Raw genomic sequence first — 25666 nt, 5'->3', positions numbered from 1 at the left:
CATACACTGACTCCACTGAGCAAATTATTAAACTCACACTAGATAAATACAGAAGAGTAAAGAACAAAGTTCAATAGCCATAAAAGGGATCTGTAACAGGAGAAAGTTTCGCTTCAGCCTTAATGCCCGTACAGCATGTAATGGCTGCCCCGGAGTCTGCTATTCAGGTAAGAAATCACATTTTAGCTAAAACAGAAATAAAACTTGTCGTGTTTACAGGGATATTCAGATGGATGTTGGCCTAGTGATCTGGTAAAAAGAAGCCTCACTGGCTGATTAAATGTAAGAATTAAAATTAGATTCTTCCAGGTCTGAAACTGCATGACAGAGAAACATTACTGCCATTTGCAGGTAAGAAGGAATTTGCTTAGAATAGTTTATGTTTCACCTTATTTCAGGCATTAATCTCAGGAATAAAGTGAACTAGCCAACAGACGTGAAGAAAGATGAGGAATTTGAGGTTGTTTCTGTATGGGAGAGTTTTCAGACATCTCCTTATACCAAAAGTGGGGTGTGAGCATTGTGCTTTTTTTATAAAACAGTAACGATGATTAAAAGAGCTGTGTTGTCAAATCAGCCAAGACAAAGAAGACTGTGTTCTCCACTGCAATGTATTGGTTTTGCCACAAGCGCACACAAAAAGATTATCTGTAAACGTTCTCCTTTTGTATTGAAAAATTAAATATGTCCGGTGTTTTCCAGGCAGTTTATACATAAAATTATGGATGGCCAACCTTTTTGTGTATGTATCTGTATCAGTCTGTGGATGCGATTTTAAATAAGGTCTATGGGTGCTAGGCACCCAAATGCCATTGAAAGTTAATGAGCCTTTATATTTTAGCGTTTTGTCTGTGTTTGAGTAATCCCCTTTCTGGTTTATGTGGCAAAGGGGACCTGGAGATAATGATAGTTTCTGATTTCTTTTGAAAAAAGGGAGTAAAATATTTTGAAAGTTAAGACAAAAACATTTGACCCTTTTTAAAAACAGATCTGATTCTGCTTTCACATAGGTGTAAATCTGGAGTAACTCTATGGATTATATGAACAGAGAATCAGGCCTATCTATTCCCTCCCCCATTTTAAATCTTTGTTTCCCTTTATTTCATTCCAGACCTAGTGAAAATCACACTCTGATCTTAACTTCTGTGTGCATAAAGAGCGTATAGACTGATTGACAGAAAGGTGCATTGATAGGATTGACAAGTACAGTAATGGGAACTGATGTGTAGTTCCATTTTGTTCTGCAGGAGATCTGGCCTCCATTTGAGCTCTGATCTTTCATTTTCCTTTGTTGGGAGAATGCTGTATCTCACCCTTACAGAGGATTGAGTGCCTAGCGTGCTTTGCTGGGTGCCCTTGTGTCTATCCAGGAGCATTGCTGGACTCCATGGAGAATCCAGTCCCATTCCAACCTGAGCTGGGCAGGACTGAGTTTAAAAATATCAAAAGAATTATGTGAAATTTATAATTAGATATAGCAGGGATGGGGGAGTGGATGGATGGGTTGTTATTCAAATTCTACACTGATCAATCTTTCCTATGTGACTTGATAATGGGGATATATTATTAGCAGATAGGGTTGATCAGAGGGGAGGAAATGAGGAACAATTGTACTAGGACCCTGAGCACAATGGGGGGCCCCAAACCAGTGAATCATAGAATTATAAAATATCAGGGTTGGAAGGGAGGTCATCTAATCCAACTCCCTGCTCAAAGCAGGACCAATCCCCAACTAAATCATCCCAGTCAGGGTTTTGTCAAGCCTGACCTTAAAAACCTCTAAGGAAGCAGATTCCACCACCTCCCTAGGTAACCCATTCCAGTGCTTCACCACCCTCCTAGTGAAAAAGATTTTCCTAATATCCAACCTAAACCTCCCCCACTGCAACTTGAGACCATTAGTTCGTGTTCTGTCATCAGGTACCCTTGAGAACAGTCTAGATCCATCCTCTTTGGAACCCCCTTTCAGGTAGTTGAAAGCAGCTATCAAATCCCCCCTCATTCTTCTCTTCTGCAGACTAAATAATCCCAGTTCCCTCAGCCTCTCCTCATAAGTCGTGCTCCAGCCCTCTAATCATTTTTGTTGCCCTTGGCTGGACTCCTTCCAATTTTTCCACATCTGTAGAATCATAAAATATCAGGGTTGGAAGGGACCTCAGGAGGTCATCTAGTCCAACCCCCTGCTCAAAACAGGACCAATCCCCAGACAGATTTTTGCCCCAAATCCCTAAATCGCCCCCTCAAGGATTGAACTCACAACCCTGGGCTTACTAGGCCAATGCTCAAACCACTGAGCTATCCCTCCCTCTTGAAGTATGGTGCCCAAAACTGGACACAATACTCTATATGAGGCCTCACCAATGCCGAATAGAGGGGAATGATCACATCCCTCAATCTGCTGGCAATGCTCCTACTTATACAGCCTAAAATGCCATTAGCCTTCTTGGAAACAAGGTCACACTGTTGACTCATATCCAGCTTCTTGTCCACTGTAACCCCGAGGTCCTTTTCTGCAAAACTGCTGCCTAGCCACTCGGTCCCTAGTCTGTAGCAATGCATGGGATTCTTCTGTCCTAAGTGCAGGACTCTGTACTTGTCCTTGTTGAACCTCATCAGATTTTTTTTGGCCCAATCCTCTATTTGTCTAGGTCCTTCTGTATCCTATCCCTACCCTCCAGCGTATCTACCACTCCTCTCAGTTTAGTATCATCTGCAAACTTGCTGAGGGTGCAATCCAAGCCATCCTCTAGATCATTAATGATCTGTAACATCTGTAACATCTGCATAAATTCAGTGAAATGGGAGGGGGTGGGGCCCCAAATTTCTCTCAAGGGGCCTGTTAACAGATAGATAATTAGCAATACATCTTTTAGAGCCTGATCCAAAACCCCTATTAAAAAAAGGCACTGACTTCAATGAGCTTTGGGTCAGGCATTCTATGAGGAATTGTATTCCACTCTGTGCGTGTGTAGTGATCACTTCATAGGTGGTATAGAGATGTTACTTTTCTCACGTTAAGTACCTGTCTAGCTAGCTCAATCATAACAGTCTACGATTTCAGTTCTGTAAATCCCCACTTCAGTCCCCAGTGTCAGTCAAGATGGCAGTTGTCCCACAATCATCTTTTAGTGCTAAGAACTTACATACGGGTTTTTAATTTAAAAAAAAATGTATCTGACAAAATCCCTTTTATAACCCCTGGGCATTTCCCAAGGGCCCTGGTGAGCACTACCTATTCCTTCCTTCCTGTGGGAAAATTATCAGTAAAGATAATAAAAATTCTGCACACCTTTGGAAGACTAATAGGGTCTGTAACGGGTATATTTCTTCAACACAGCTCAGTGTACATAAGAATATTGGTTCCAGTCGTGCTCCAATTAATAGCAGGATCAGGTCCTTTGTCTATAATTTTTTTTTTTAATTTTCTTACTGTGTTGAGCAATTTCTACCCTCACTGCTGTCATTTTTTGTTCTGCATTTGAAGAGACTGGAAGACTAAAGATTTCCCTTGGATGTTTCATCACTGTCCTATTGATGTCTTGAAAGCCCACAGAGCGATGGGGTCCGTATTTCACTGGGTGACAGCTGTTCACATACTGACTTTTCTACAGATGCCACATTTGATTACAGGTAAATAGGGTTCTGTGTTAAACATATGCAATGAAACAACTAATCATTACCAGGGCCAATGGAAAACCATAGATTACAAAAATGATGTATTCATATGTCATCCTTTACTTTGCGAGGTATAAGGTTTCATTAAAAAAACTGTCTAAAATTTTTATTTTCCAGGTACATTTCCATATAACCAGTCCCCTCTGTCCTGTTCAACCTCATATGACCTGACTCAAATGCAAGTCAAAGAATCACATTACGTACTATTCTAATACAGCTTATCCATACAGACAAATGTATTCCCTTTGGGAGAGCAATTCGCTTCTCTGCACCACTTAAGTGATACTCAATCCCTCACCATAGAGTTAATGTGGGACTTATTTTGTTCATTGGCCTATGATAATTTACTAGGCAGGTTCTCATATCAATTTCCAGGGCTGTTCTTCGGGTTCCTTACGTGATCACTAAAATTCACTATCAAAATCTGAATGTCCCATAACAGATCATATGAGCCCACATCATTGAAGCCCCCATTATGGAAGAGCCATGCAAAACATATTAGGACAAAATCCAGTGGGAACACCTTTCAATATGCAAAGTGAGACACTTACTGATGTTAGGTAGTACCTATTTCCAGTGATAGCCCCACTTGAAGTCAGTGCTACAAGTCACAGGGTTAGTCATTGTGAGAAAGAATGGCAGAATATCGCATCTGTGACTAAAATACCAAATGTGTGATAGTATTTCAGACTGTTCAGATATAAATGTTTAATGGTGAGAGTAACTGACCAATTTTCCAAGGGTCGTGGTGAATTCTGTATCACTGATATCTTCTAAATTAAGATTGGAGGTTTTTTCTAAAAGATCTGCTCTAGGAATTATTTTAGGGAACTTCTTTGTCCTGTGTGATGCAGGTCAGGCTGGATGATCACAATGGTCCTTTCTGGCCTTGGAATCTATGGACCTGTGTATGTGCATAAGTGTGCCCATGCATGGTTGTGCAACTACCATCCCAGCAAGTGGTTCTTCCCATGTAGGAGTTTTTGGTGCTTTGGCTATGCATTACCAGTTCCATTTTTTCCTGTGTAAAAGTGCAACTAGAGCGGGGTGAAATATTTCAGCCAAATAGTTTATAAAATGAAAATTGCTGTTTCAGTTGAACCAAAACTATTTGCCGATAGTTTCCTATAGAATCAACAAACGAGAGCATCGACAATAGATACAACCTCTGTTTCTGTCTACACACAGGTCAGTTTAAAATCATCCCTCCCCCGAATCCTGTCATTGCTATCATTGGAGAAGTGGTTGTCCTGCCTTGCAAACTGACAACTCAGATTAACCCTGAGACAATTACTGTCCAGTGGATACTTTCTAGACCCTCAGAAAAAATAGATGTGAGCACCTATGATGGACCAAATAAAAAGGAGACACAGGATGAGAGATACCAGGACAGAACACTGTTCTTCCAAACTGAATTTCAAGCAGGAAACGTGTCTCTAAACCTGAAGAATGTCATTGTCTCTGACAAAGGGAAATACACCTGCAGTGTCTCTTTGGGGACCTGGTATGATGAGGTCGTGGTTGAACTGGATGTGACAGGTGAGTGGAATGTCTCTCTCTCTCTTCACTCTAAGGTAATGCAGTATATAATGTGGCAAAATGGCTGATGTTGGTATAGTGGGTCCTGCGCTTTTCTTGGTGGGGGGCTAGGATGCGACCCCTTGCCCCTGCTCTTGGGGCATCAAGGGCCCCGCTAGTGGCCCGGGAAGGTGGTAAAGGAGGGAAGTGGGAAGGGGTCTGGGTTTGCGCCTCACTTTGAGCCCCAGCCCCTCTCAACCCTGCGGGTTTCTTACCCTCTTCCACCTTGGGTAGGGTTACCCTCAGTCATTAGACGGTGGGAGAAGGAGTCTCCCTGCCCTGCTGGGGCAGGGTCTCCCTTCCTCCTGTTCTCTGGTATTTCAATTATCAGGAACACACCTCCAAATTCCAGTCCTCTCTCCTCCCTCACACCACTCTGTCTGCCTGAAGCAGGGTGTTTTATTAGATTCCTGGCAGGGCCTTAACTGACTACAGGTGCCCCAATTAACCTGTAGCAACCCTCCCTAGTCTACAGGGAACCATGCCTTAATTAGCCTAGGGCTTATATATCTCCCTCGACCACTCTCTCACTGCTCCCTGGCCCTGCTGTATCACACTAACCATGTGGGGCCAACAAAGAGTAAAGGGCCGTGGGGGAGGGGCCTTCCTGGGCTCCAGGGTCCAATGTCCTTCCTTTACCCCTTCTTCTCCCCCTGTCAACAGTCTTCAGGGGAATCTGTTGGCCTGCTACAGCTCGCAGGCCAGGGTTTGATCCCTTTTTCCCCCTCCCCTTTGCAAGGGGGGAAGGAAGATTTGGCTGGAACAAGGACCAGTCTCTCAGGCAGCCCCTAGAGGATCATCTCTAAGGGCTCAGTCTCACTAAGACTGTTGCCCCTTTATGGGGTTTACTTTCCACCCCTCTTCCTGGGGTGTATTGTTTTGACCTCATTCAGGGTGGCTTTGGGGCAGTGTGTCTTGTAGCTGTCTCCTCCTTGGCTGCACTCCCTGTGCTTTCAGTAGTCCCTGGGCGGAGCAACCTTCTTCCTGTTCATCTTCCTGTGATAAGCTTAGACTTTTAAGCTCCTCCCCCTCAATAGAATCATAGACTCATAGAAGAATCAGAGAAGATTAAGGTTGGAAGAGACCTCAGGAGGTCATCTAGTCCAACCCCATGCTCAAAGCAGGAAAAACACCAATTAAATCATCCCAGCCAGGGCTTTGTTAGCCGGGCCTTAAAAATCTCTAAGGATGGATATTCCACTACCTCCCGAGGCAACCCATTCCAGTGCTTCACCACCCTCCTAGTGAAAAAAGTTTTCCTAATATCCAACTTAAACCTCCCCCACTGCAACTTGAGACCATTGCTCCTTGTTCTGAGCTCCATCCTCTTTGGAACCCCCCTTCAGGGAGTTGAAGGCTGCTATCCAATGCCCACTCAGTCTTCTCTAAATAAGCCCAGTTCCCTCAGCCTGCCCTCATAAGTCATGTGCCCCAGCCCCCTAATCATTTCTATTGCCCTCCGCTAGACTCTCTCCAATTTGTCCACAAATGTAGTGGGGGGACCAAAACTGGACACAATATTCCAGGTGTGGCTTCACCAGGGCTGAATAGAGGGGAATAATCATTTCCCTCAATTTGCTGGCAATGCTTCTACAAATACAGTCCAATATGCTATTGGCTTTCTTGGCAACAAGGGCACACTGCTGACTCATATCCAGCTTCTCATCCACTGTAATCCCCAGGTCCTTTTCTGCAGAACTGCTGCTTAGCCAGTCTGTCCACAGCCTGTAGCAGTACATTGGATTCTTCCTTCTTAAGTGCAGGACTCTGCACTTGTCCTTGTTGAACCTCATCAGATTTATTTTGGCCCAATCCTCCAATTTGTCTAGGTCACTCTGGACCCTATCCCTATTCTCCAGCATATCTACCTCTCCCCACAGCTTAATGTTATCCATTAAATTGCTGAAGGTGCAATCTATCCCATCATCCAGATAATTAATGAAGATGTTGAACAAAACCAGCCCCAGGACTGACCCCTGGGGCACTCTACTTGATACTGGCTGCCAACAAGACATGAAGCCGTTGATCACGACCCATTGAGCCCAACGATCTAGCCAGCTTTCTATTCACCTTATAGTCCATTAAACCAATTCATACTTTTTTAACTTGCTGGCAAGAATGTTGTGGGAAACTGTATCAAAAGATTTGCTAAAGTCAAAATATATCACATCCACCACTTTCCCCATATCCACAGAGCCAGTTATCTCATCATATCCGGTATCAAGCGGAGTGCCTTTTTCCAATCTTCTGAGGCCTCCCCCAATCGCCACCAGTGTTCAAAGATAATGGCCAATGGCTCCGCAATCACATCAGCCAACTCCATCAGCACTCTGGGGTGCATTAGATCCGGCCCCATGGACTTGTGCATGTCCAGCTTTTCCAAATAGTCCTTAACTTATTCTTTCACCACTGAGGGCTGTCCAGTGCAGCAGTCTGTGAGCTGACCTTGTCTGTGAAGACCGAGGTGAAAAAAGCATTGAGTTTCCACTTCTTGTAAGCTTTCTTACACTTCTTGTAAGTTTACACTTCTTGTAAGCTTTGTTTTTGTGTTTAAGCTCACTGAAGCTTTCTCTGTTAAGCCAAGCTAGTCTCCTGACATATTTGCTATTCTTTCTGCACATCAGGATGGTTTGTTCCTGCGCCCTCAATAAAGCTTCTTTAAAATACAGCCAGCTCTCCTGGACTCCTTTCCCCCTCATATTAGCCTCCCAGGGGATCCTTCTCCAGTTTCATATTGTAGCTCTGAGCAATCATACTGCTCTCTTACATACAATGCAACTCCTCCACCTTTTCTCCCCCCGCCTTCCTTCTTGAACAGTTTATACACATCCATGACAGTGCTCCAGTCATGTGAGTTACCCCACCAAGTCCAGGCAAACCTTGCAGGTGTGTCTTGTCAGCATGGAACAGGCCAAAGAGGAGCTCCTTAACCTTTCTCATACCAGGGTGAGGGGGTATCCCTTCACAGGACTTAATGTAATTCTGTTGAACTCAATTAAATTCTATGGAGGATGAGTTTTATACAGGGAGGGCATTATGTTAGAAGATTTCCCTACAGAACTAAGCCCTTATGTAAAATGTTACCTGACACATCTAGGTCATACCATGGTGCATTCCACTTAGCTCCCAGATATGGGGTCATGGCAGAAGTTAGACAAAAGCCATAAAATGCTCTTTCTGGGAGATTGCAATATAACATTACCTAATTTCTTAGAATCCAAAACCCTAACACACAATAACCAAAAAACAGAGAGAGACAAAGCAGGCTGATCCTTATACCAGAGAGGCCCAACTTACCCCACATTGCTCTAGGCTTCCTCTTTGCAGACTGACCACTGCTAAACCCAGATTCACACTTCTCTGCAGAGCGCAGCACATGGGACCCGGAAAAAGCCCTGAAATTTAAAGCAACAGCTTACAATTTGAACTGAGTTTTCACCACATCTATACACCAAGCTATCTGAATAAATAGGAGTGTGTCCACAGAGGCTTTCAGGTCTTTGAGAGATTCTGAACTGCTATAGGCAAAGAGAAACAGCTCCAGTGTATAGGTTTCTTCAGATACAATGTCACTATTTTAACTTAACATGGGAAGAGTTCTTGCCCTGTAATTTCATATGAAGGGGTGAAAAATTCTTTCAGAATTCTCAGGCAGCATGTGTACAAGGCAGTGGGAAATCCCCCTAACTCTGCACTGTTTGGGGAGGATAAGGTAATAACTTTTATTCTTTCTTTGTAGCTAGAGGTGGTGAGACTTCCATTTTCATGGAGGACTATGCAGACCAGGGGATTGGCCTCACCTGCAGGTCGGAGGGATGGTTCCCTGAGCCCCAGGTGCTCTGGTTAGACAGTAAAGGACAAAACCGACCAGAAAAGCCTACAACCAGCAACACAAAGACATCTGTTGGAATCTACAATATTGAAAGTGCCATTAACATAGAACCTGGCTCAGACAACGAAGTCTCCTGCAAAATAATCAATAACATACTAAATACAGCGAGCGAGTCCAGAGTCCTAATTTCAGGTGAGTGCACATTGGGATCAATGTATGTAAGGCTCAATAAAGAGGCTACTTGGTTAATGAGATGGGTTCCATTTTTCTCTCCTCCTTTGTTATAAGAAATAGATGCCCAGAGTTTGTCTGGTCTAGCAGGTGGAGCACTGGATTAGGATTTAGGAGGCCTGAGTGCTATTCCTGAATATGCTGCTGACCTGCTGAGTGACACTGGGCAAAACACTTCCCCTCTCTGTGCCTCAGTTTGCCCAAAACTGGGGATAATAATACTGACCTCCTTTGTTAAAATGTTTTGAGATCTACTGATGAAATGCCCAATATAAGAGCTAGCTGTTATCTTCTTTTAAATACTTACCTGTCAGTTTCCAGCAAAAACCCATTTTGATTAGACCGAGTAAAAAAGTTTAAAAATCATAATTTGCACAAGTACATTATTAAGTGTTTTCTTTCTACATAATGATCCAGCTTTCATGGCACATTAATATGTAACCAAGTTGCATGGCATTTTCAATATTACTAAAAGATACGGAAAACTGTTTCATTCAATGTACTAATGCATCATTGAAAAAGAGGGTAAAGTTAAGGTGGTGTGTATGACCTTCATTTTGGTCTCTCCTGATTCTTCTGTGCTTAATTTTTCAACATTAACGTTGAGTTTAAGTTTTCATTATTATTTAATGGTTATTGGGCAGATTCCATAGCCCTTACTCATACTTTGAAGTACTCACCCAGGTGAGTTGTTCCGTTTATATCTGTTGAGTACAGGGATTCTGTATTGAGTTCAAGCCTTGCCACTGACTTGTTTTATGGCCTCAGAGAAGTTGCTTAACTTCTCTCAGTTTTCCCACCACAATAGGGAGGTAATGATATTTTCCCCACCTATTTCACATGGCTGTTTACAAGGTTAATTAATTTTAGTGCATACAGAGAAATGGTTTATATCATTAACCTGAGTAACTCCACCAAAGATACTACTTTTAGGTTCTCTACCTCCCTTCCTCAGTAGAGGATTGTTCTGCCTTTCTTTTTATTTTATACTATTTCTGGTGTGAATGCGACGGCAAAGAGATGCATCTTGCATTTTCCTCAGTAAGCAGCAGGGGCTGTGCCCATGAGGTAGCGTGGGTATGACTTTCACCATTTCATGGACTGATGGAGGACAAGTTATAATTTAAATATGTGCACATTAAAACCTGTTATTAAATATGCATAAAATTTCTGTATGGTTACTAGCGCTGAAAGGGTATTTGAGGTAAATCCTGCGAACCTTACTCATGTGAGACATGCCAATGTCTGAGGTATTTTTATCTGCATGAGTAAGGTGAGCTGGGTGTGGCTGAAGGTGTGTACTTTTCCAGAACACATTGGAGGAGCCCACAGCTCTGTTCTCCATGATATCCTTCCTTGAAGATATGTAGAATTTTTTGATCTAAATTCATTTAGACTTTGTTCTGCCAGAAAGAAACAGCAGTCTTTAAATTCAAGTGAAATCTGATTTCACCAACTCCTCAGACAGACTCCGTTTGGTTGGCCTTATAATTTTCATGATGTTTCTTAAGAATTATTGGAATGTAACTGACATTTTCACCTATTTTTCAGATGTTTTCTTCCCAACCACCTCCCCTTGGATGGCTGCTTTCCTGGTCATTTTATTTCTTAGCATAGCCCTTATTTCTGCTGTAGGGTATAAATTGAAAAGTAAGTATTTCTTTGTATGTTTTTTCAATAAATATGCAAAAATGTTTAAACAGATGATATGGAATTCTTACACTATCCTAAAACCAAACAAAAACTGTAATGAGTTTTCTAGGGGCAGATTCAAAAAATTAAATATAAGGGTCTGTACATTATAATTCCTTACCAGATAAGTTCCTTGTTCTGAAAGACAATTTTTAAATTTCTCACATATAAATACATTCAAGGCCAGAATAGACACCAATGGATGGTTCAGGATTAAGACTTAGTGTTCATGACAGTCACTGTTTCAGTCAAAACTATTGTAGGATGCTATGAAAAGTGTCTCATTTTCAAAAGGCATTTTAATTTTTTTCAGAGAATAATGACACAACATCTCGATCAGGTAAGTAACTAGGCAGGTGAATGCAAATTAATATGAACATATTTTATATCTTTATTTTGACATAGTCCCAGGGAGCCTGTGGGATCCCCATCACTGGAGAGTTTTTAGAACAGGTTCGACAAACTCTTCTCAGAGATGGTCTAGGTTTGCCTCAGCACAGAGCGTGGGACTGGATGACTTCTCAAGGTCCTTTTCACCCCCTACATTTCTCTGATTTTAGAACAAAATTTTAACATTGCAGTTGCTGTTCTGATCTGAGAAGATGTTTATAAAAGATAGGAGATGGGTGGGTTTGTTCTGTTTTAATTGTGGTCAACAGCTGGGTGCTTTTAACGTTTGCAGTATGCATCCAATGATTTCATAGAAGTTGGGGTTTATATTCAGGAATTGAGCAACAGCAACTATTGCCATTAGTGGCTCATTAGGAAAGTTTGTTTCCTTCTGTTATAAACAGATCTTGTTATTAAAACAGATCACATTCAGGCTAGTCTTCTGCCATTCATCCTTATGTGGACATTGTTCCAGAATCATTAACAGTTGTAGAAAAGTGTTGTTCATGTACATGAAGAAATCACTTATATCCTCCAATATAGACTAGGTAAAGTATAAAATTCAAGTCCTTTTATAACGTAGGCAATGGAAACAGGAGAGATTGCCTCCTGCTGGTTGTCTGCCTGGGAATTATGTTTGGCCATAGTGGATTTGCTCTTGGTCCATAAGATTCATTCAGGACTAGGGCAAGACCTGGACTTATTTAAAAAGCTGGGTGAGCATCTAGCTCCTCTGATCACTCATTTCCCTTGTGGGTGTTCATGGGGTATCCTAGAAATGTCACATCCCATAATATTTCTCTCGTAAAAAAAATTCTTCCTCAATTAAAGTTTCACTTTAGTCTTCTTCACCAGATTGTAAGTCTCATGATCGGTTCTATTTATTTCACTTCACCGACACTTAATTGTTTTGGACTCCTTCCTTAATTTTTCAGCTCTCCCAAAACTTCACTTTGATGCCCCTCTTTTCCCACCCCAATCATTGTACCAGTTGGTATCTGATCCTGTTCACTGATGGCTTTGTCTGGCTCACTCAGAAGCTGTCCTGTAAAGTCAGAGGATGTGGGTTGGGGGGATGTGCTGAGGCCAGGGGTCTCTATAAGTATCCTGACATTTTCACAGATGATAGGCATCCGTTGCTTTATGTCGTCAGATTCTCTGCATAATCAGTGAACTGGAAGAAACCATCTTCCAATACAGTGAATGAGGAGATGATCTTCAAGTGAAACAATCTGTTCCTGTCTCCCAAAGCAGGTTTCCCTAAATGGAGAGAATCTGATCCTGTATTTTAAAGCTGTTTTGTGGTTGAAATAAGGTTTTGGGAAACTTATAAGAATAATTAACATTGCAATGTGATTCCATGTATTTGCAGTAACTGAGAAGAAAACAATGGAAGAAGGTAAATATATTTTTGATGCAATATAACATAAGGTGTTAGGAGTATTTCCATGAGTCAGATTCATGGAGACAGTATTACATAGCATGCTCAAATTTTCCAAGATATTAACCACAGAGGTGTCAGTCCTTACCCAGGTAAAGGAATCACTGAGGACTAGGACTTTTGTTAATATAAGAATCTCTGAATCTATCTGTCACTAAGGGATTACACCAGGGCTATTCACCACTAAAGACTTACTTATGTACTCAAAATAAGGCTTACGTGAGATTTAGGCTATGTACACACTACAGCTTATGTCGGTAAGTTATCACAGAATCATTGAATCATAGAAGATTAGGGTTGGAAGAGAACTCAGGAGGTCATCTAGTCCAACCCCCTGCTCAAAGCTGGACCAACCCCAACTAAATCAACAAGTTATGTCACTCAGGGGTTTGAATAAGCTCCTAAGTATACCTAAGTAATGTAAGTTACACCGACCTAAGTGCCGGTGTAGACAGCACTATCTCAGTGGGAGAGCTTCTCTGGCTGATAAAGTTATAGCCATTTGTTGTATAAGGATTAATTAAATCTACTGGAGAGCTCTCTCCCATCAGTTTAGAATGGCTACACTAGAGAACTTATCTGCACCAATCCAGCTGCATCACTGTGTAGCCATAGCCATAGCCTTAGAGAGCCAACACTAGTCTTGTGCATGAGTTACGTCTCTCTTAAATTTTAGTCTGAGCTCTTAAATAGGAATTAAGATGTTCATTCTGCACCGGGGAGAATTTTGCTGTGAGTGAGCTTTGCTATCAAGCATTGCCAACTTCTCTCCATAGGGAATGTAGAACACATAATAATTAGAAAGCCACTAAGTATGGGTAATTATGAGTAAACCTAGACCTGCTGCTGCCCTGTCTTTCAGAAGGCAAGAAAATTTAAAATAAAATTTCATATTGGGGGGAAAAAAGAAAGGAAAGGAAAGAAGAAATTACAGTAAAGTCATTTCCCAGTCTCATGAGCTTCCATATTTCAGTTCCGCAGGTACTCTCAAAAGAAACTTCAAACGACAGGAACATTATTAGATCACTGATGCATTTAAGTGAAAGAAGCCTAGACTGAAATCCAACGTAATACTTAGCATTTGCTCAGTTTGAAATACCCAACTAGTCTCACTGAACTCTTAACTCAGGTGCTAATCTCCTATCCAATCAAAATTAAAATCAGCTTCTGTATGTAACCACAAACAACGAAAGTAAAATAAATCAAAAGTGGATATGAACTACTACAAAAAACTTAAAAACTGAATCTTAATCCACTACAAAAAATAAGAAAGAAAAGAACCAAGAATACAATTAATAAAATGACTGAATAACTGTATATGATAGATTAAACAAGACTAATCTTTAGACTATCATATAACACTAGAAAACCTTCATATGTAAGTACAATCTGAGCATGAAAATGTATTACGTAATTTACTTCAAAAAAGTATTAATAGATTTTGATTCATGAATGATGGGGATCAGTTTGGTTATATAGTTTCATTGAGATATACATAGGCAGATTATGTTAATATATTATGTTGGCTGAAATAAACCGTTTGTCCAAGGCAGTACTCCTCTGTCAATGAAATATATTCTAATCTCTAAGGCTGTATGTGAGAGATATATCAAAATCACGGGAATACTGCATTTTTCAACAAGGTCCAAAGTTTGGCCTGGTCAAAATTTTGGAGGCCGGGGGTCACTATTTTTTCTTCCAGAAAGTGTTTATGTTCTGTGGAAAACCTACAGTGTTCATACAAACACTGCACATTTCTAAAACAAAAACTTTTGGGTTTTGCCTGAACATTGTAAACTTTTGGTTGTTGCAAGCAGATTTTAAAATTTTGTGTTTTTGACAAAAAAGTCCCATTTTCAGTTACACCTACAAATGTAGTGAACTATACAAATATTCAAATGAAGTAAAAAACATTGTGATATTCTCATGGATTAAATCAGTGAGTTTACACTGGATTTGCACGAGTGTAACTGAGAGCAGAATTTGACCCATACCATATGAATGATTTTATTTTAAAATAAATTATAGATATAGGGGTATACTGTAATGCATATTTCATAAATGCCATAAAGTAGACTAAATAACATTTGCCTTACAATGATATTTAAATATCATTTCTTTCAGAAAAAGAACGTCTGCTCTCCACACTAGGTGAGAATGCAAATGCTCTTATGGTTCGTCATTTCTCTTATGTGTGTTCATGTGCACGTACAGAAGAAAGGCCACCATCCCCAAGTATTTTTGTCTGGTTAACAGGCCCAGTCAAGTTCTTATATGAGTTTAGATTTTCAATATTAAATATGGATAATTGAATGCAGATCATTTCCAAGTGAAATGCTCTTTCTTGGATGTGTGTGGAGACATTTAGATTTTTTTTAAATTCCATGGGTTATTTATTATTTTAGAATTTTTTTTCATATCCATTTTGCAAAGACTTGAATCTGGTTTAACTATGGAATAATATGGAATAAAGTGTCCCAGTCCAGCTCACAGCTTTTCATCCAGGACCCCAGGAATTATTTTGGGGCAGTTTTCTGGCCTATGTTATAAAGGAGGTCAGGTTAGATGATCACAATGGGCCCTCTACCCTTGGAATACATGAACTCTCTCAATTAAAGCCAATCACTACCCCAGTAACATGCATTTGTTCTTGTTTTTCATTCATGTACCCTTTTAGAGACAAACAAATCCACAGATCAAGCAAGTAAGTCTCATTTTATTAAAATGCTCAGTGTAGACAGGCAGAGCTTTGCCATAAATGAAAACAAGCTGCTTTATAAAAATGAACAGCAGCATATTTTTTATTTGAATGACTATTATATGTATTTTATTTTCAATCACTGTCAGAGATTCTTAATAAATGGGGCTGAATGCTAGAAAAGGTGATCATACATAGCTGCCTACTTACCGACATCATAATCATTGCTCCCTTACTAGGGACTGGAGAGAGATCTCCACTGGTGTCTCTATGCCTTTGACCCTCTCCTATGCTCTCTCTCCGTGTGGGACATCATTTGAACACACAGCTTATACTAGTTCTTCTAAAACAAAGACTCATAGATCATCTTCTTCACCTCTTATCTCTTCTCTCCATTCAGTAACACATCTCTGACTGCTTTTCAGATACCACTCCCAGGCTGTCTTGCCACTAGCAACAGCAAAATGAATTTATTTTCCTCAAAATCCCTGCTCTCTTCTGCCCTTGGAATGCAGCTTTGCCATCATTTCCTTCTCCTCTCTCTCCATTTTCCCATAGGTTGATGGAGTGGGCAGGATTGACTATTTTGTGTTCTTTCACAATGACATTGGCTCATTCTACTCTATTTCCATCACCAAAAGCCTTCTCCAGCTTTCAGCTTGACCACCGCAACCTCCACCTTTACAACCTGCTAGACCCTCACCACATCCCCTCCCACTTTCCATTGACTCAAATTCTAGTCACCTAATTTCTCCCCTGATCTAAGTCCACCCTTCTCTTAATATTCTTTCACTGGCTTTTCCTTGCAATCTACAACAAAAATGGGATTGTTGTCCTAAAATTCATCTCCTGTCTGATTTCTCCAAAACAGTTTCTCTTCTCTCCTCCAGCACCTTCTTTGCTCCACCTGCAACTGCAAATTTCATTCCATTTTTCATCCATGATTTTCTTCCCATGTGTCCCTTGTGCTTTAAATCTCACAGACCAATGATGATCCAAAGTGCCTCCACACTATATAACTGCAAGTCTCTTATTAAAACACATTTCACTTCTTTTGCCTGTAAACCCGTTCCACACAGTAGAGCTGCTTGAAAAAAATGGAAACAATTTTCACAAACATTTTTTTTCCAATTTTCCCCTTTTTCCATTTATAATTTCTTCACTGTTCTGAAATAAACAAAAAAAAACCCCTGATCTGCTTCATCACATAATGAGATAAAATAAATATTAAACAAACATACATGCATTTAAAGATTAATTGTGGAAATAACTAAGAGGACTCTGCTAAACATCTCTGTCAATCACTCTTTTTGCATAGCATCCTTCATCTCTACAGGAAATTGTCAGTGTACATTACATGCTCTTAGTGGCAGGAGCTTCGTTGAGTTAAATGTCTTAAAGCATGTAGCATGCTGTTGGCAAGCTACAAATAATAAAAATAATGACAGAGATCACTCAAAACCTCTTCAAGTGTTTTGCACTCTATTGTTTGAAATAAATGGCACACAGACTGAGTCGTAAAAACAGATGGCTATTAAATATTGAGTGAGAATTTAGCAGGATCTCTGCTATGCATGTGTAATAGCAGAATTCCCTATGAATAGTTTTCACAACATTTTCCATGGATCACTAACTCTTTGCTTACTCTCTCAGTTCTTATTCTCTCTCTCTCTCTCTCTCTCTCTTTCTCTCTCTCTGCTGTTCATTGCACTAATTTTAATTACTATTTTGCAGAAATTCAAGACATACAAGAAAATATTGGTAAGAAAACTTGTCTATTTTGTTACTTGTCTTAGAATAAAAGAGGTGAATGTTCTGGTGAGTCTGTCTAGGGCATCTTGAAGGTGAAGCCCAATAAATGTGGTCAAATACCAACCTGTGAAACTCTGCTTCTACTTCAGGAACATAAGATCTGCCCTACTGGGTCATAGCAAAGGTCCATCTAGCTCGCTATCCTGTCTCCTTCAGTGGCCAGTACCAGAGCTTCAGCGGGAGTGTACAGAGCAGCCAATTCTGAGGAGATCCATCCTAAGCTTCCCCTCCTGTCTTCTGGCTGTCAGAGATTTAGGGTCACCTCCAGCAAGACGTTGCATCCCCGACCATCTTGACTAATACCCGTTGATAGACCTGTCCTCCATAAATATATCTAGTCCTTTTTTGAAACCAAGTATTAATTGGCCATCACAACATACCAGGTTGACTGGGTGTTGGGTGAAAACAGTACTTCCTCTTGTTGTATTGAACCTGCCTATTAATTTTATGGTGTTTTGAAATTTTGAAAGCAAAATTCTGCTTTTTGTATTTTGAAAGCAAAGCATGTGGCCCATTATCCCCACTCTTTTGGGATTAAGAAACATTCTCCTTTGATCATGAGTCTATCTTGCTTAATACATTGTAACAAAACTGTGGGCACAAATCTATTTATTTATTTATTACCATAACATCCAGCCAAACTCCACTGTGCTAGGAGCTGTACAACATGTATTAGATGAATTACAGTAGCATCTAGGATCCCAGTCATTGCACTTGCTAGGTGGTGTGTATTATTTGATAGGTGAGTTACAGTAGCACCCAGTATCCTCAGGCATAACCCAAGAGCCCAGTGTTTGGTGTGGTATGCTATTTAGTAGGTGTATTATGGTAGTGCCTATGAACCCCAGTCATGGAGCACGACCCCATTGTTCTAGGTGCTGTACAAACACAGAACAAAAAGACAGCCCTTGCCTCAAGAGGATTACAATCTAAGTAAGACTACAGATGTTACTATTCTACACATCATGGCCACTTGCACGTCCATGACAACAGCACAGATGGAACCCAGATCTCTCCTATTCCTATAATACAGGCACCTACTGCTTCAGCTAAACAAATGTCTTCAATAACTGTAAGATGTATAGGCCTTGTGAAATGAAGTTGAACAGTTCTGATTCCAGCCAGCAGAAGGCACTGGTGATACACATGCACTTGCAAAATAATTAAAATGTTGTGGCCTGTCTACCTTAGGATTATAGCCTAGATGCTAAGGGTAATGACATCTTTATACTTACACAGATTCAGGTACATAATGATAGTATGTGCACTAACCATAGTGCAGAGATTATCAATATTAATGCTTGTGAGTTGTTGTTTTTTTAAAGAAATTATCTTCGTTTTAAATCCACGGCAGTCATTGGAACTGCAACAGGGTTGAATTTGGCTCATTTAGTTTTTGCAACACTGCTATTAGCGAGACAACAATCATATGAGCTAACACATTCTACACTGTACTTCACTATCACACAAAAATTGTGAGGCAGGACTCAACAGTACTAGACAATAGCACTGGTAAATTATGATGTTTAAGATAAGAACTAAAAACGTTTATTTCTGGTGCCTGATTGTATGATACAGGTACAATAATTTACGTAAGATTTATGACGCTACAACTACAAAAACAGACCCCGGTAGTCACTTTTGGCTAGAGGCACTTTGAATGGCTGAGTTAATGGGGAACTGCACTGCAGACAATTGAATATAAAGATGTTGGGGAAGTATTTATATAATGGAATGAACCAACATTGCTCTCTGCTTTGTGTCTTTGATAGTCACGGCACAGAGATTGTAACATATCATTGTCAATAACACTTATGCCTAGAATTTTCAAGGGAGCTTAAGGAAAATAGGTGCCCAGCTCTCATAAATCTCAGCCTCAGTGGCCAAGCGATTGTCACTCTTCCCATAAAGAAACTCTAAAACTAAAAGCTCAGCTCTCACTTAGGTGAGTATTTCGATTAACTGTAATGGGATTGTTAGCATGGTTAAAGAATTACTAGCTCAAAAAAAATTGCATGACTTAGCCTCATTGTCGAAGCATTGTTTGTACAGAGTTCTCAGAATTTTAAAAACAGTATCAGAAAAGAACTAGTTAGGGTCAGTGATTGGAGTTTCCTTTCATTTCAGATCGACTCTCAGTAGAGCTGGGTAAGTTGATTGGTTTTAAATTATCCGCTTATTCTTTAAATGAAAATGATATTTATTGCTTGTGTATTAACCAGATTAAAACAGCATAGAGATGAGAATGCTATAAACACATGGGTAGGCAGACAGAAGATATTTTAAACTCCATTGTATTTCACTATGCCAGTAATTATCAAGGCAGTAATTGCTTTTTCCCTCTGTAGAATTCAGAAGAGCTCAGAGCTATGCAGGTAAGCTGCAGTGCATACAGTAAATCTGTTATCTATAAATTACGAGATATTTTCTTTGACAAATTAATATTTGAATTGAAAATCATTCCTTGTACATTTACTGGATATATTTACAGATGATATAAACATATGTTATATCTCTCAGTTCATCAGTACCTTAAATTCTATTGTATTGATCTGTTTCCCAACAGCAGTAATTATCCGCAAAAAGAACAGGAGTACTTGTGGCACCTTAGAGACTAACAAATTTATTAGAGCATAAGCTTTCGTGGACTACAGCCCACTTCTTCGGATGCATATAGAATGGAACATATATTGAGGAGATATATATACACACATACAGAGAGCATAAACAGGTGGAAGTTGTCTTACTAACTCTGAGAGGCCAATTAAGTAAGAGAAAAAAAACTTTTGAAGTGATAATCAAGATAGCCCAGTACAGATAGTTTGATAAGAAGTGTGAGAATACTTACAAGGGGAGATAGATTCAATGTTTGTAATGGCTCAGCCATTCCCAGTCCTTATTCAATCCTGAGTTGATTGTGTCTAGTTTGCATATCAATTCCAGCTCAGCAGTCTCTCGTTGGAGTCTGTTTTTGAAGTTTTTCTGTTGTAATATAGCCACCCGCAGGTCTGTCACTGAATGACCAGACAGGTTAAAGTGTTCTCCCACTGGTTTTTGAGTATTATGATTCCTGATGTCAGATTTGTGTCCATTAATTCTTTTGCGTAGAGACTGTCCGGTTTGGCCAATGTACATGGCAGAGGGGCATTGCTGGCACATGATGGCATATATCACATTGGTAGATGTGCAGGTGAACGAGCCCCTGATGGTATGGCTGATGTGATTAGGTCCTATGATGATGTCACTTGAATAGATATGTGGACAGAGTTGGCATCGGGGTTTGTTACAAGGATAGGTTCCTGGGTTAGTGGTTTTGTTCAGTGATGTGTGGTTGCTGGTGAGTATTTGCTTTAGGTTGGGGGGGTGACTTCTGGGTACTCGTCTGGCTCTGTCAATCTGTTTTTTCACTTCAGCAGGTGGGTATTGTAGTTTTAAGAATGCTTGATAGAGATATTGTAGGTGCTTGTCCCTATCTATCAGAAGTCACCTCCTACAAGACAGGCCCAACAAAGAAAATAACAGAACACCACTAGCTGTCACCTTCAGCCCCCAACTAAAACCTCTCAAGCGCATCATCAGAGATCTACAACCTATCCTGAAAGATGATCCTTTACTCTCACAGATCTTGGGAGACAGACCTGTCCTCGCTTACAGACAACCCCCCAACCTAAAGCAAATACTCTGTGTTCTCCCTGAGTGCTATGCCGTCTCTGCACAGATCGCTGACACAGCAGACCTCGATCGAACTGCCCAATAAGACCACAGACTTTGTTCAGTAGTGAAGACACTTGGCCAGGTTTATTGTCAATGAAGTATGGTAATAGCACCCAGCATACTCTATGGGGATATTAAGACACACATGCTCGTTACAATGGACTCAATTCCGTGAGTGGCAGGACTCTCTGTTCCCCCCAGTCCAGACAGACACCCCCTCTGTGACCCCTCTTTTATACACTGATACAAACATGTTATGTATTGCCCCTCTGACATGGTTAGTTACCACCCTTTACCTCTTACCTCTTTGTTTGCTCAAAACATCTCTATCCATCACACTGTCATCCTGACCTTATCTTTAAGAGGGGTCAGTGTGTCCCGGTACTATCTCTGGGGAGTGTATTTACACTTTAACCTTTTATTGGGGTGTTCTGGTACTACCCATTTGGAATGTGTTTACGTGAATACTTTGTGTCTAGGAGTGCTTGTGTTTTTGCAAAGCCAGACCTGTCCTTGCCAAGTTCATGTATTGGATAGTGAACCTGCAAGCAAGCATCTGCTTTGTAACAGGGCCTGACTTTTTTTGCTCATAGCCAGACTTTTGATAACTTGGCTTTATAGCAGCAGGGCCTGACTTTAGTTCAGGCCTTAGGTCTCATACAAGGCCCTTTATTCCAGGCCTTATGTCTCAGGTTCTCTCTATTGGTGCCTAATAAATAGAGAAAAATATTCACACACTGCATGTTATGGATAAAACCTAAATGATACTTATGTCTTATAGCATGATTGTGTGTGTGTGTGTGTGTGTGTGTGTTTCTGCAACAGCATTTTGCTGTTGTGGGTTAATATTAGTGGTGTTTTAGCTAAGAAGAAATGTCAGTATAGAGAGGATGTGTGCCTTGCATACTAAGAGAAGAGGGATCACCAGGAATAAGAGGAAGCATGGGAAAAGGCATAAAGCTGAGGGGGAGAAGAACAAACAGGGAATGTTGGGGTGAGAATCTGGTGGAGTGAAAGAGGGTATAGTGAGAGATGAAGGTGGAGAGGCAGGTGCCCTGTGCAGAGCCTTGAAGATGTGGATGAAAAGCATGTTCCTGATGTGCAGGGTAAGAGGAAGACAATGGAGGGATTAAAGAAGGTGACTGACAGTAGAGGCAGTAAGACACAAAGCAGATGAGGAGCCTGACTTCACCTCTTCTGGTTTAAATTAAAGTTGGAATGTGAGGTGCAAGCTGGGGAAGTGAGAGAGGAGGAGGTTGTGGGAGATGTGGAAGCATGAGATGACCAAGGACTGGAGAAGCATTTTAGTCATAGAGATAGGCAGAGAGAGATGTTGTGAAGTAAAAAACAGACAAGGTTTGTCACCAGGGAGACAAGGTGAAAAGAAAACCAAGGTTGTGGGTCTGTGTACCAGGGTTAAGACAGAGCTGTCACCAGCAGTGTAGAAAGGCAGGAGAGTGAAGGTCTTGGGAAGAAGACTGAGTTCAGTGTTAGCCATATGGTATTTAAGCTGGCAGCAGAACAGAGTTTCTGCTGTGAGCATTCCCAGAGCTCTCCAGGCAGAGCAGGGGACCCAACTGCACCATCTTAATTGACTGTGCTGCTTGATGCTCCCCTTCATGCTGGGAGCTCTGGGATGCACTGTGCCTCTGGAAGATCAAGCCTGAAATAAGCCTCTTATTTAAAGACAAATAAAGCTATTTCAGAATAGAGCTTCACTCCAGGATTAATTCACCCATTGAGACAGTTTTTAAAGCACTTGTGGTTTGTAACATAACACCAGAATTTCACATCCTTCCGGTCAGTTGTGGTGGCCTTAGGATGTGGCAGAGCATTGTGTGATTTTTGCCTTTAGGGGTGTGTGTGTGTGTGCATGTGCGTGCGTGCCTGCGTTATATAGCACATAGGGTTTGGTCCTGCAAGGTGCTGAGCATTCTGACCTGTTCCAATGAAGCAGTTGCAGTCAATTGAGCTACTCATGTGCTGATGCGCTTTGCTGGGCTAGAGAGCTCAGCACAATTCAGGATCAGACCCCTATTACTTTTCCTAATTATTTTTTCCATAGCAACACATAGGAAGTATCCTGCTTCTCTTCACTAAAGGGGTGGGAACATCTGAATAGCACGTCCAGCAGCCATTCAGCCACAGCAGAGCAGGATGGGTCAGAGCGATGTGTATGCAATATGCTCCTTATTGCTCCTTACTGCTGCTAACAAAGGAGCAGCTTGTATCTCACCTCCAGAAATTGCTTCCTCCTGGCCCAAAGTCAGCAGATGTCACTCCCTTGGAGCAAAGCCACAACAGCAGTGACCTTAGCCAGCACCCCTGCTGCCTTACTCCAGTACTGGAGTGTAAGAACAGGAAGAGCTCCCCTGCCCTCTCCCTGCCCCAGGGCTGGACTTTGCCTGCAGAGTCTGTAAATTACTGTCATACCATACCCGTTATGCTAATATTTATATGAATTTGTCATTTTAAAATTCATTTCTGCCCTGTTTTTTTCCCTGTCTCTTCTCTTCACACTGAGTGTCCCTGATTCAGTCCTTACTAACCAGGGGACCATTCCGGTTTCTCTCCCCAGTTCCCATCACTCTGGATCCAGATTGCAAACACCCAGAACTCAAACTGTCAGAGGATCAGAAAAGAGTCTGGCAAGAACCTGCATCTCCTGAGCTGGATGCAGCCTCCGGGGCCCTGCTCGTGGTGGGGAAGGAGGGGTTTGTGGCTGGGAGGCAGTACTGGGAGGTGGAGGTGGGGGAGAAACTGGAGTGGGAGCTGGGGGTGCTTAGTCAGTCGGCAAGGGACAGAGTGAAAAGCAAGAAGGCAGAGAAACTCCCTGAGGAGGGATATTGGTCTCTGAAGAGATCCCAGGGAGACTTTTTTTCAAGCATAAAAAATGATAAGATTGAAAAGAAGGATAACCCATATAAAGTGATTGGTGTATTACTGGATCAGGAAGAGGGAAGAATCTCATTTTATAATGCAAATGTGATGTTCCTCATCACAACTATCCCTGCAGAGCTTACTAATAAAATTTTGTATTACCCATTCCTCAGTCCCAGGAACAACACAGGCGAGCAGAAACCATTAGCAATCCACCCCATCAGAGTCCCTATTCCTTTAAAGCCTCTGAGAAAGGAAAAATGAGCTCTAGTTACTTTAGAGAAGTAAAATTCAAAACAGAGGGGAGAAGGGAATCTAAACATGTGAAACACCAGAAACAGTAAAATAAGCAGAGTAGAAATTGATGATAAAATAAAACACATAAAACAGAAGAAAAAGGAGAAAAGCGGTTTTCATAGGCTTGTTGACTCAGAAGTCGAAATCAATAAATTCTGAAAGGAATGAGACTTGTCTTCATAGAAATATTTTTATTTAACTTTCTGTTGCATTTTTTTTAAATAGGAAAATACTTTAAAGACAAAATCTTGGGGGGCTGTGTTGAGATGGAGGGGAAATGAAAGTGATATTGCCAAGCAATGTAGCAATAGTTAGAAAAGACACCATTATGGATGGCTACCCAAAAGAAGAGGATAAAATTTTGAATTATTCAGTTGCTGGTTAGGAGTTATACAGGAATGGTTATGAAGAAAAATTAAATTTCTAATACAAACCCTGTATCCCCAAAAGCATATTAGCGCTCCCGTGTGACATCTAAAGCAATACTAGGAAGAGAGAGTTTGATTATGCAATACAGAAAATTAAAAAAATTAAGGTTATGAATAGAATCTAACTTTATGCCCTCTTGGAAGTCCTCAGATGTTTTCTGCTGCCTTTTTAAGTGATTAGACCTCAAAGAGTGGTGTTGTCATTATGATGTATTTTTTATTAAACTGTCCATATTTCAGTAAACATGGAACCTGCCTCTGGGTGTATTTCACTGGTGGGTATAATTCCCTAACTTTGGCTCCATTGATCCCAGTACGTATAGTAGTTTTGTTAATACATTATATAAATCTGTAGGTACTCCTGAGTCACTAATTTAGCTTAAGAAGCACAACATTCATTATGTTCCTCAGAAACCCTGAAATATTTACTTTATACATAACTCGTGGGCTTCATATTCTACTTTTCCCACACTAGCTCAAGCAGTTTAGGAATTAAGGTGAGTCACAAAGTGTTAGGAACTTTCTCAAGAAGCAAAGCCCCCTTGTGTCTCCAAAACACCTGCCCAGTTCATCTCAAATAATAAAAAACAAAACTATTTTACAGGTGGAGGACAAAAGAGAGTAGATTTTAATACTTGTCCTTATAATTGGACTCTCTCTCTCTCTCTCTCTCATGATAAAATCTATATTTTATATAAACCAGATACGAAGAGGGAGGCAGTATGACCTAGTTAATCAATCTCTGGAGTGGGGTTCATGAGACCTGGTTTCTGTTCTGGATTATGGAGTGTAATACCTCTGGAGAATAGATTATGGGGACATTTCAAACAGGAATATATTATGAAGTTGTCAGAACTATAAAGGGAAGGGTAACAGCTGTCCTGTGTACAGTAATATAAAATCCCTCCTGGCCAGAGACTCCAAAATCCTTTTCCCTGTAAAGGATTAAGAAGCCCAGGTAACCCGGCTGGCATCTGACCTAAAGGACCAATAAGGGG

General features: G+C 40.8%; 1 protein-coding gene across 1 annotated transcript; it reads left to right on the top strand.

The window, feature by feature from the left end:
* LOC128826413 (butyrophilin subfamily 3 member A2-like) lies at positions 1–24919 on the top strand. The gene is made up of 13 exons (XM_054009665.1): positions 1–167; positions 3485–3630; positions 4864–5214; positions 8993–9277; positions 10868–10966; positions 11322–11348; positions 12771–12797; positions 14964–14990; positions 15517–15543; positions 17272–17298; positions 19477–19497; positions 19698–19724; positions 23642–24919. Exons 2-13 carry the CDS (start codon positions 3513–3515, stop codon positions 24205–24207), a joined length of 1602 nt encoding a protein of 533 aa, XP_053865640.1. The 5' UTR covers positions 1–167; positions 3485–3512; the 3' UTR covers positions 24208–24919.
* The last annotated feature ends 747 nt before the right edge of the window (positions 24920–25666 follow it).

The sequence above is a fragment of the Malaclemys terrapin genome, chromosome 20 (assembly GCF_027887155.1).
Source record: "Malaclemys terrapin pileata isolate rMalTer1 chromosome 20, rMalTer1.hap1, whole genome shotgun sequence".
Classification (NCBI taxonomy): domain Eukaryota; kingdom Metazoa; phylum Chordata; order Testudines; family Emydidae; genus Malaclemys; species Malaclemys terrapin.
This window is presented reverse-complemented; position numbering and strand designations above follow the sequence as displayed.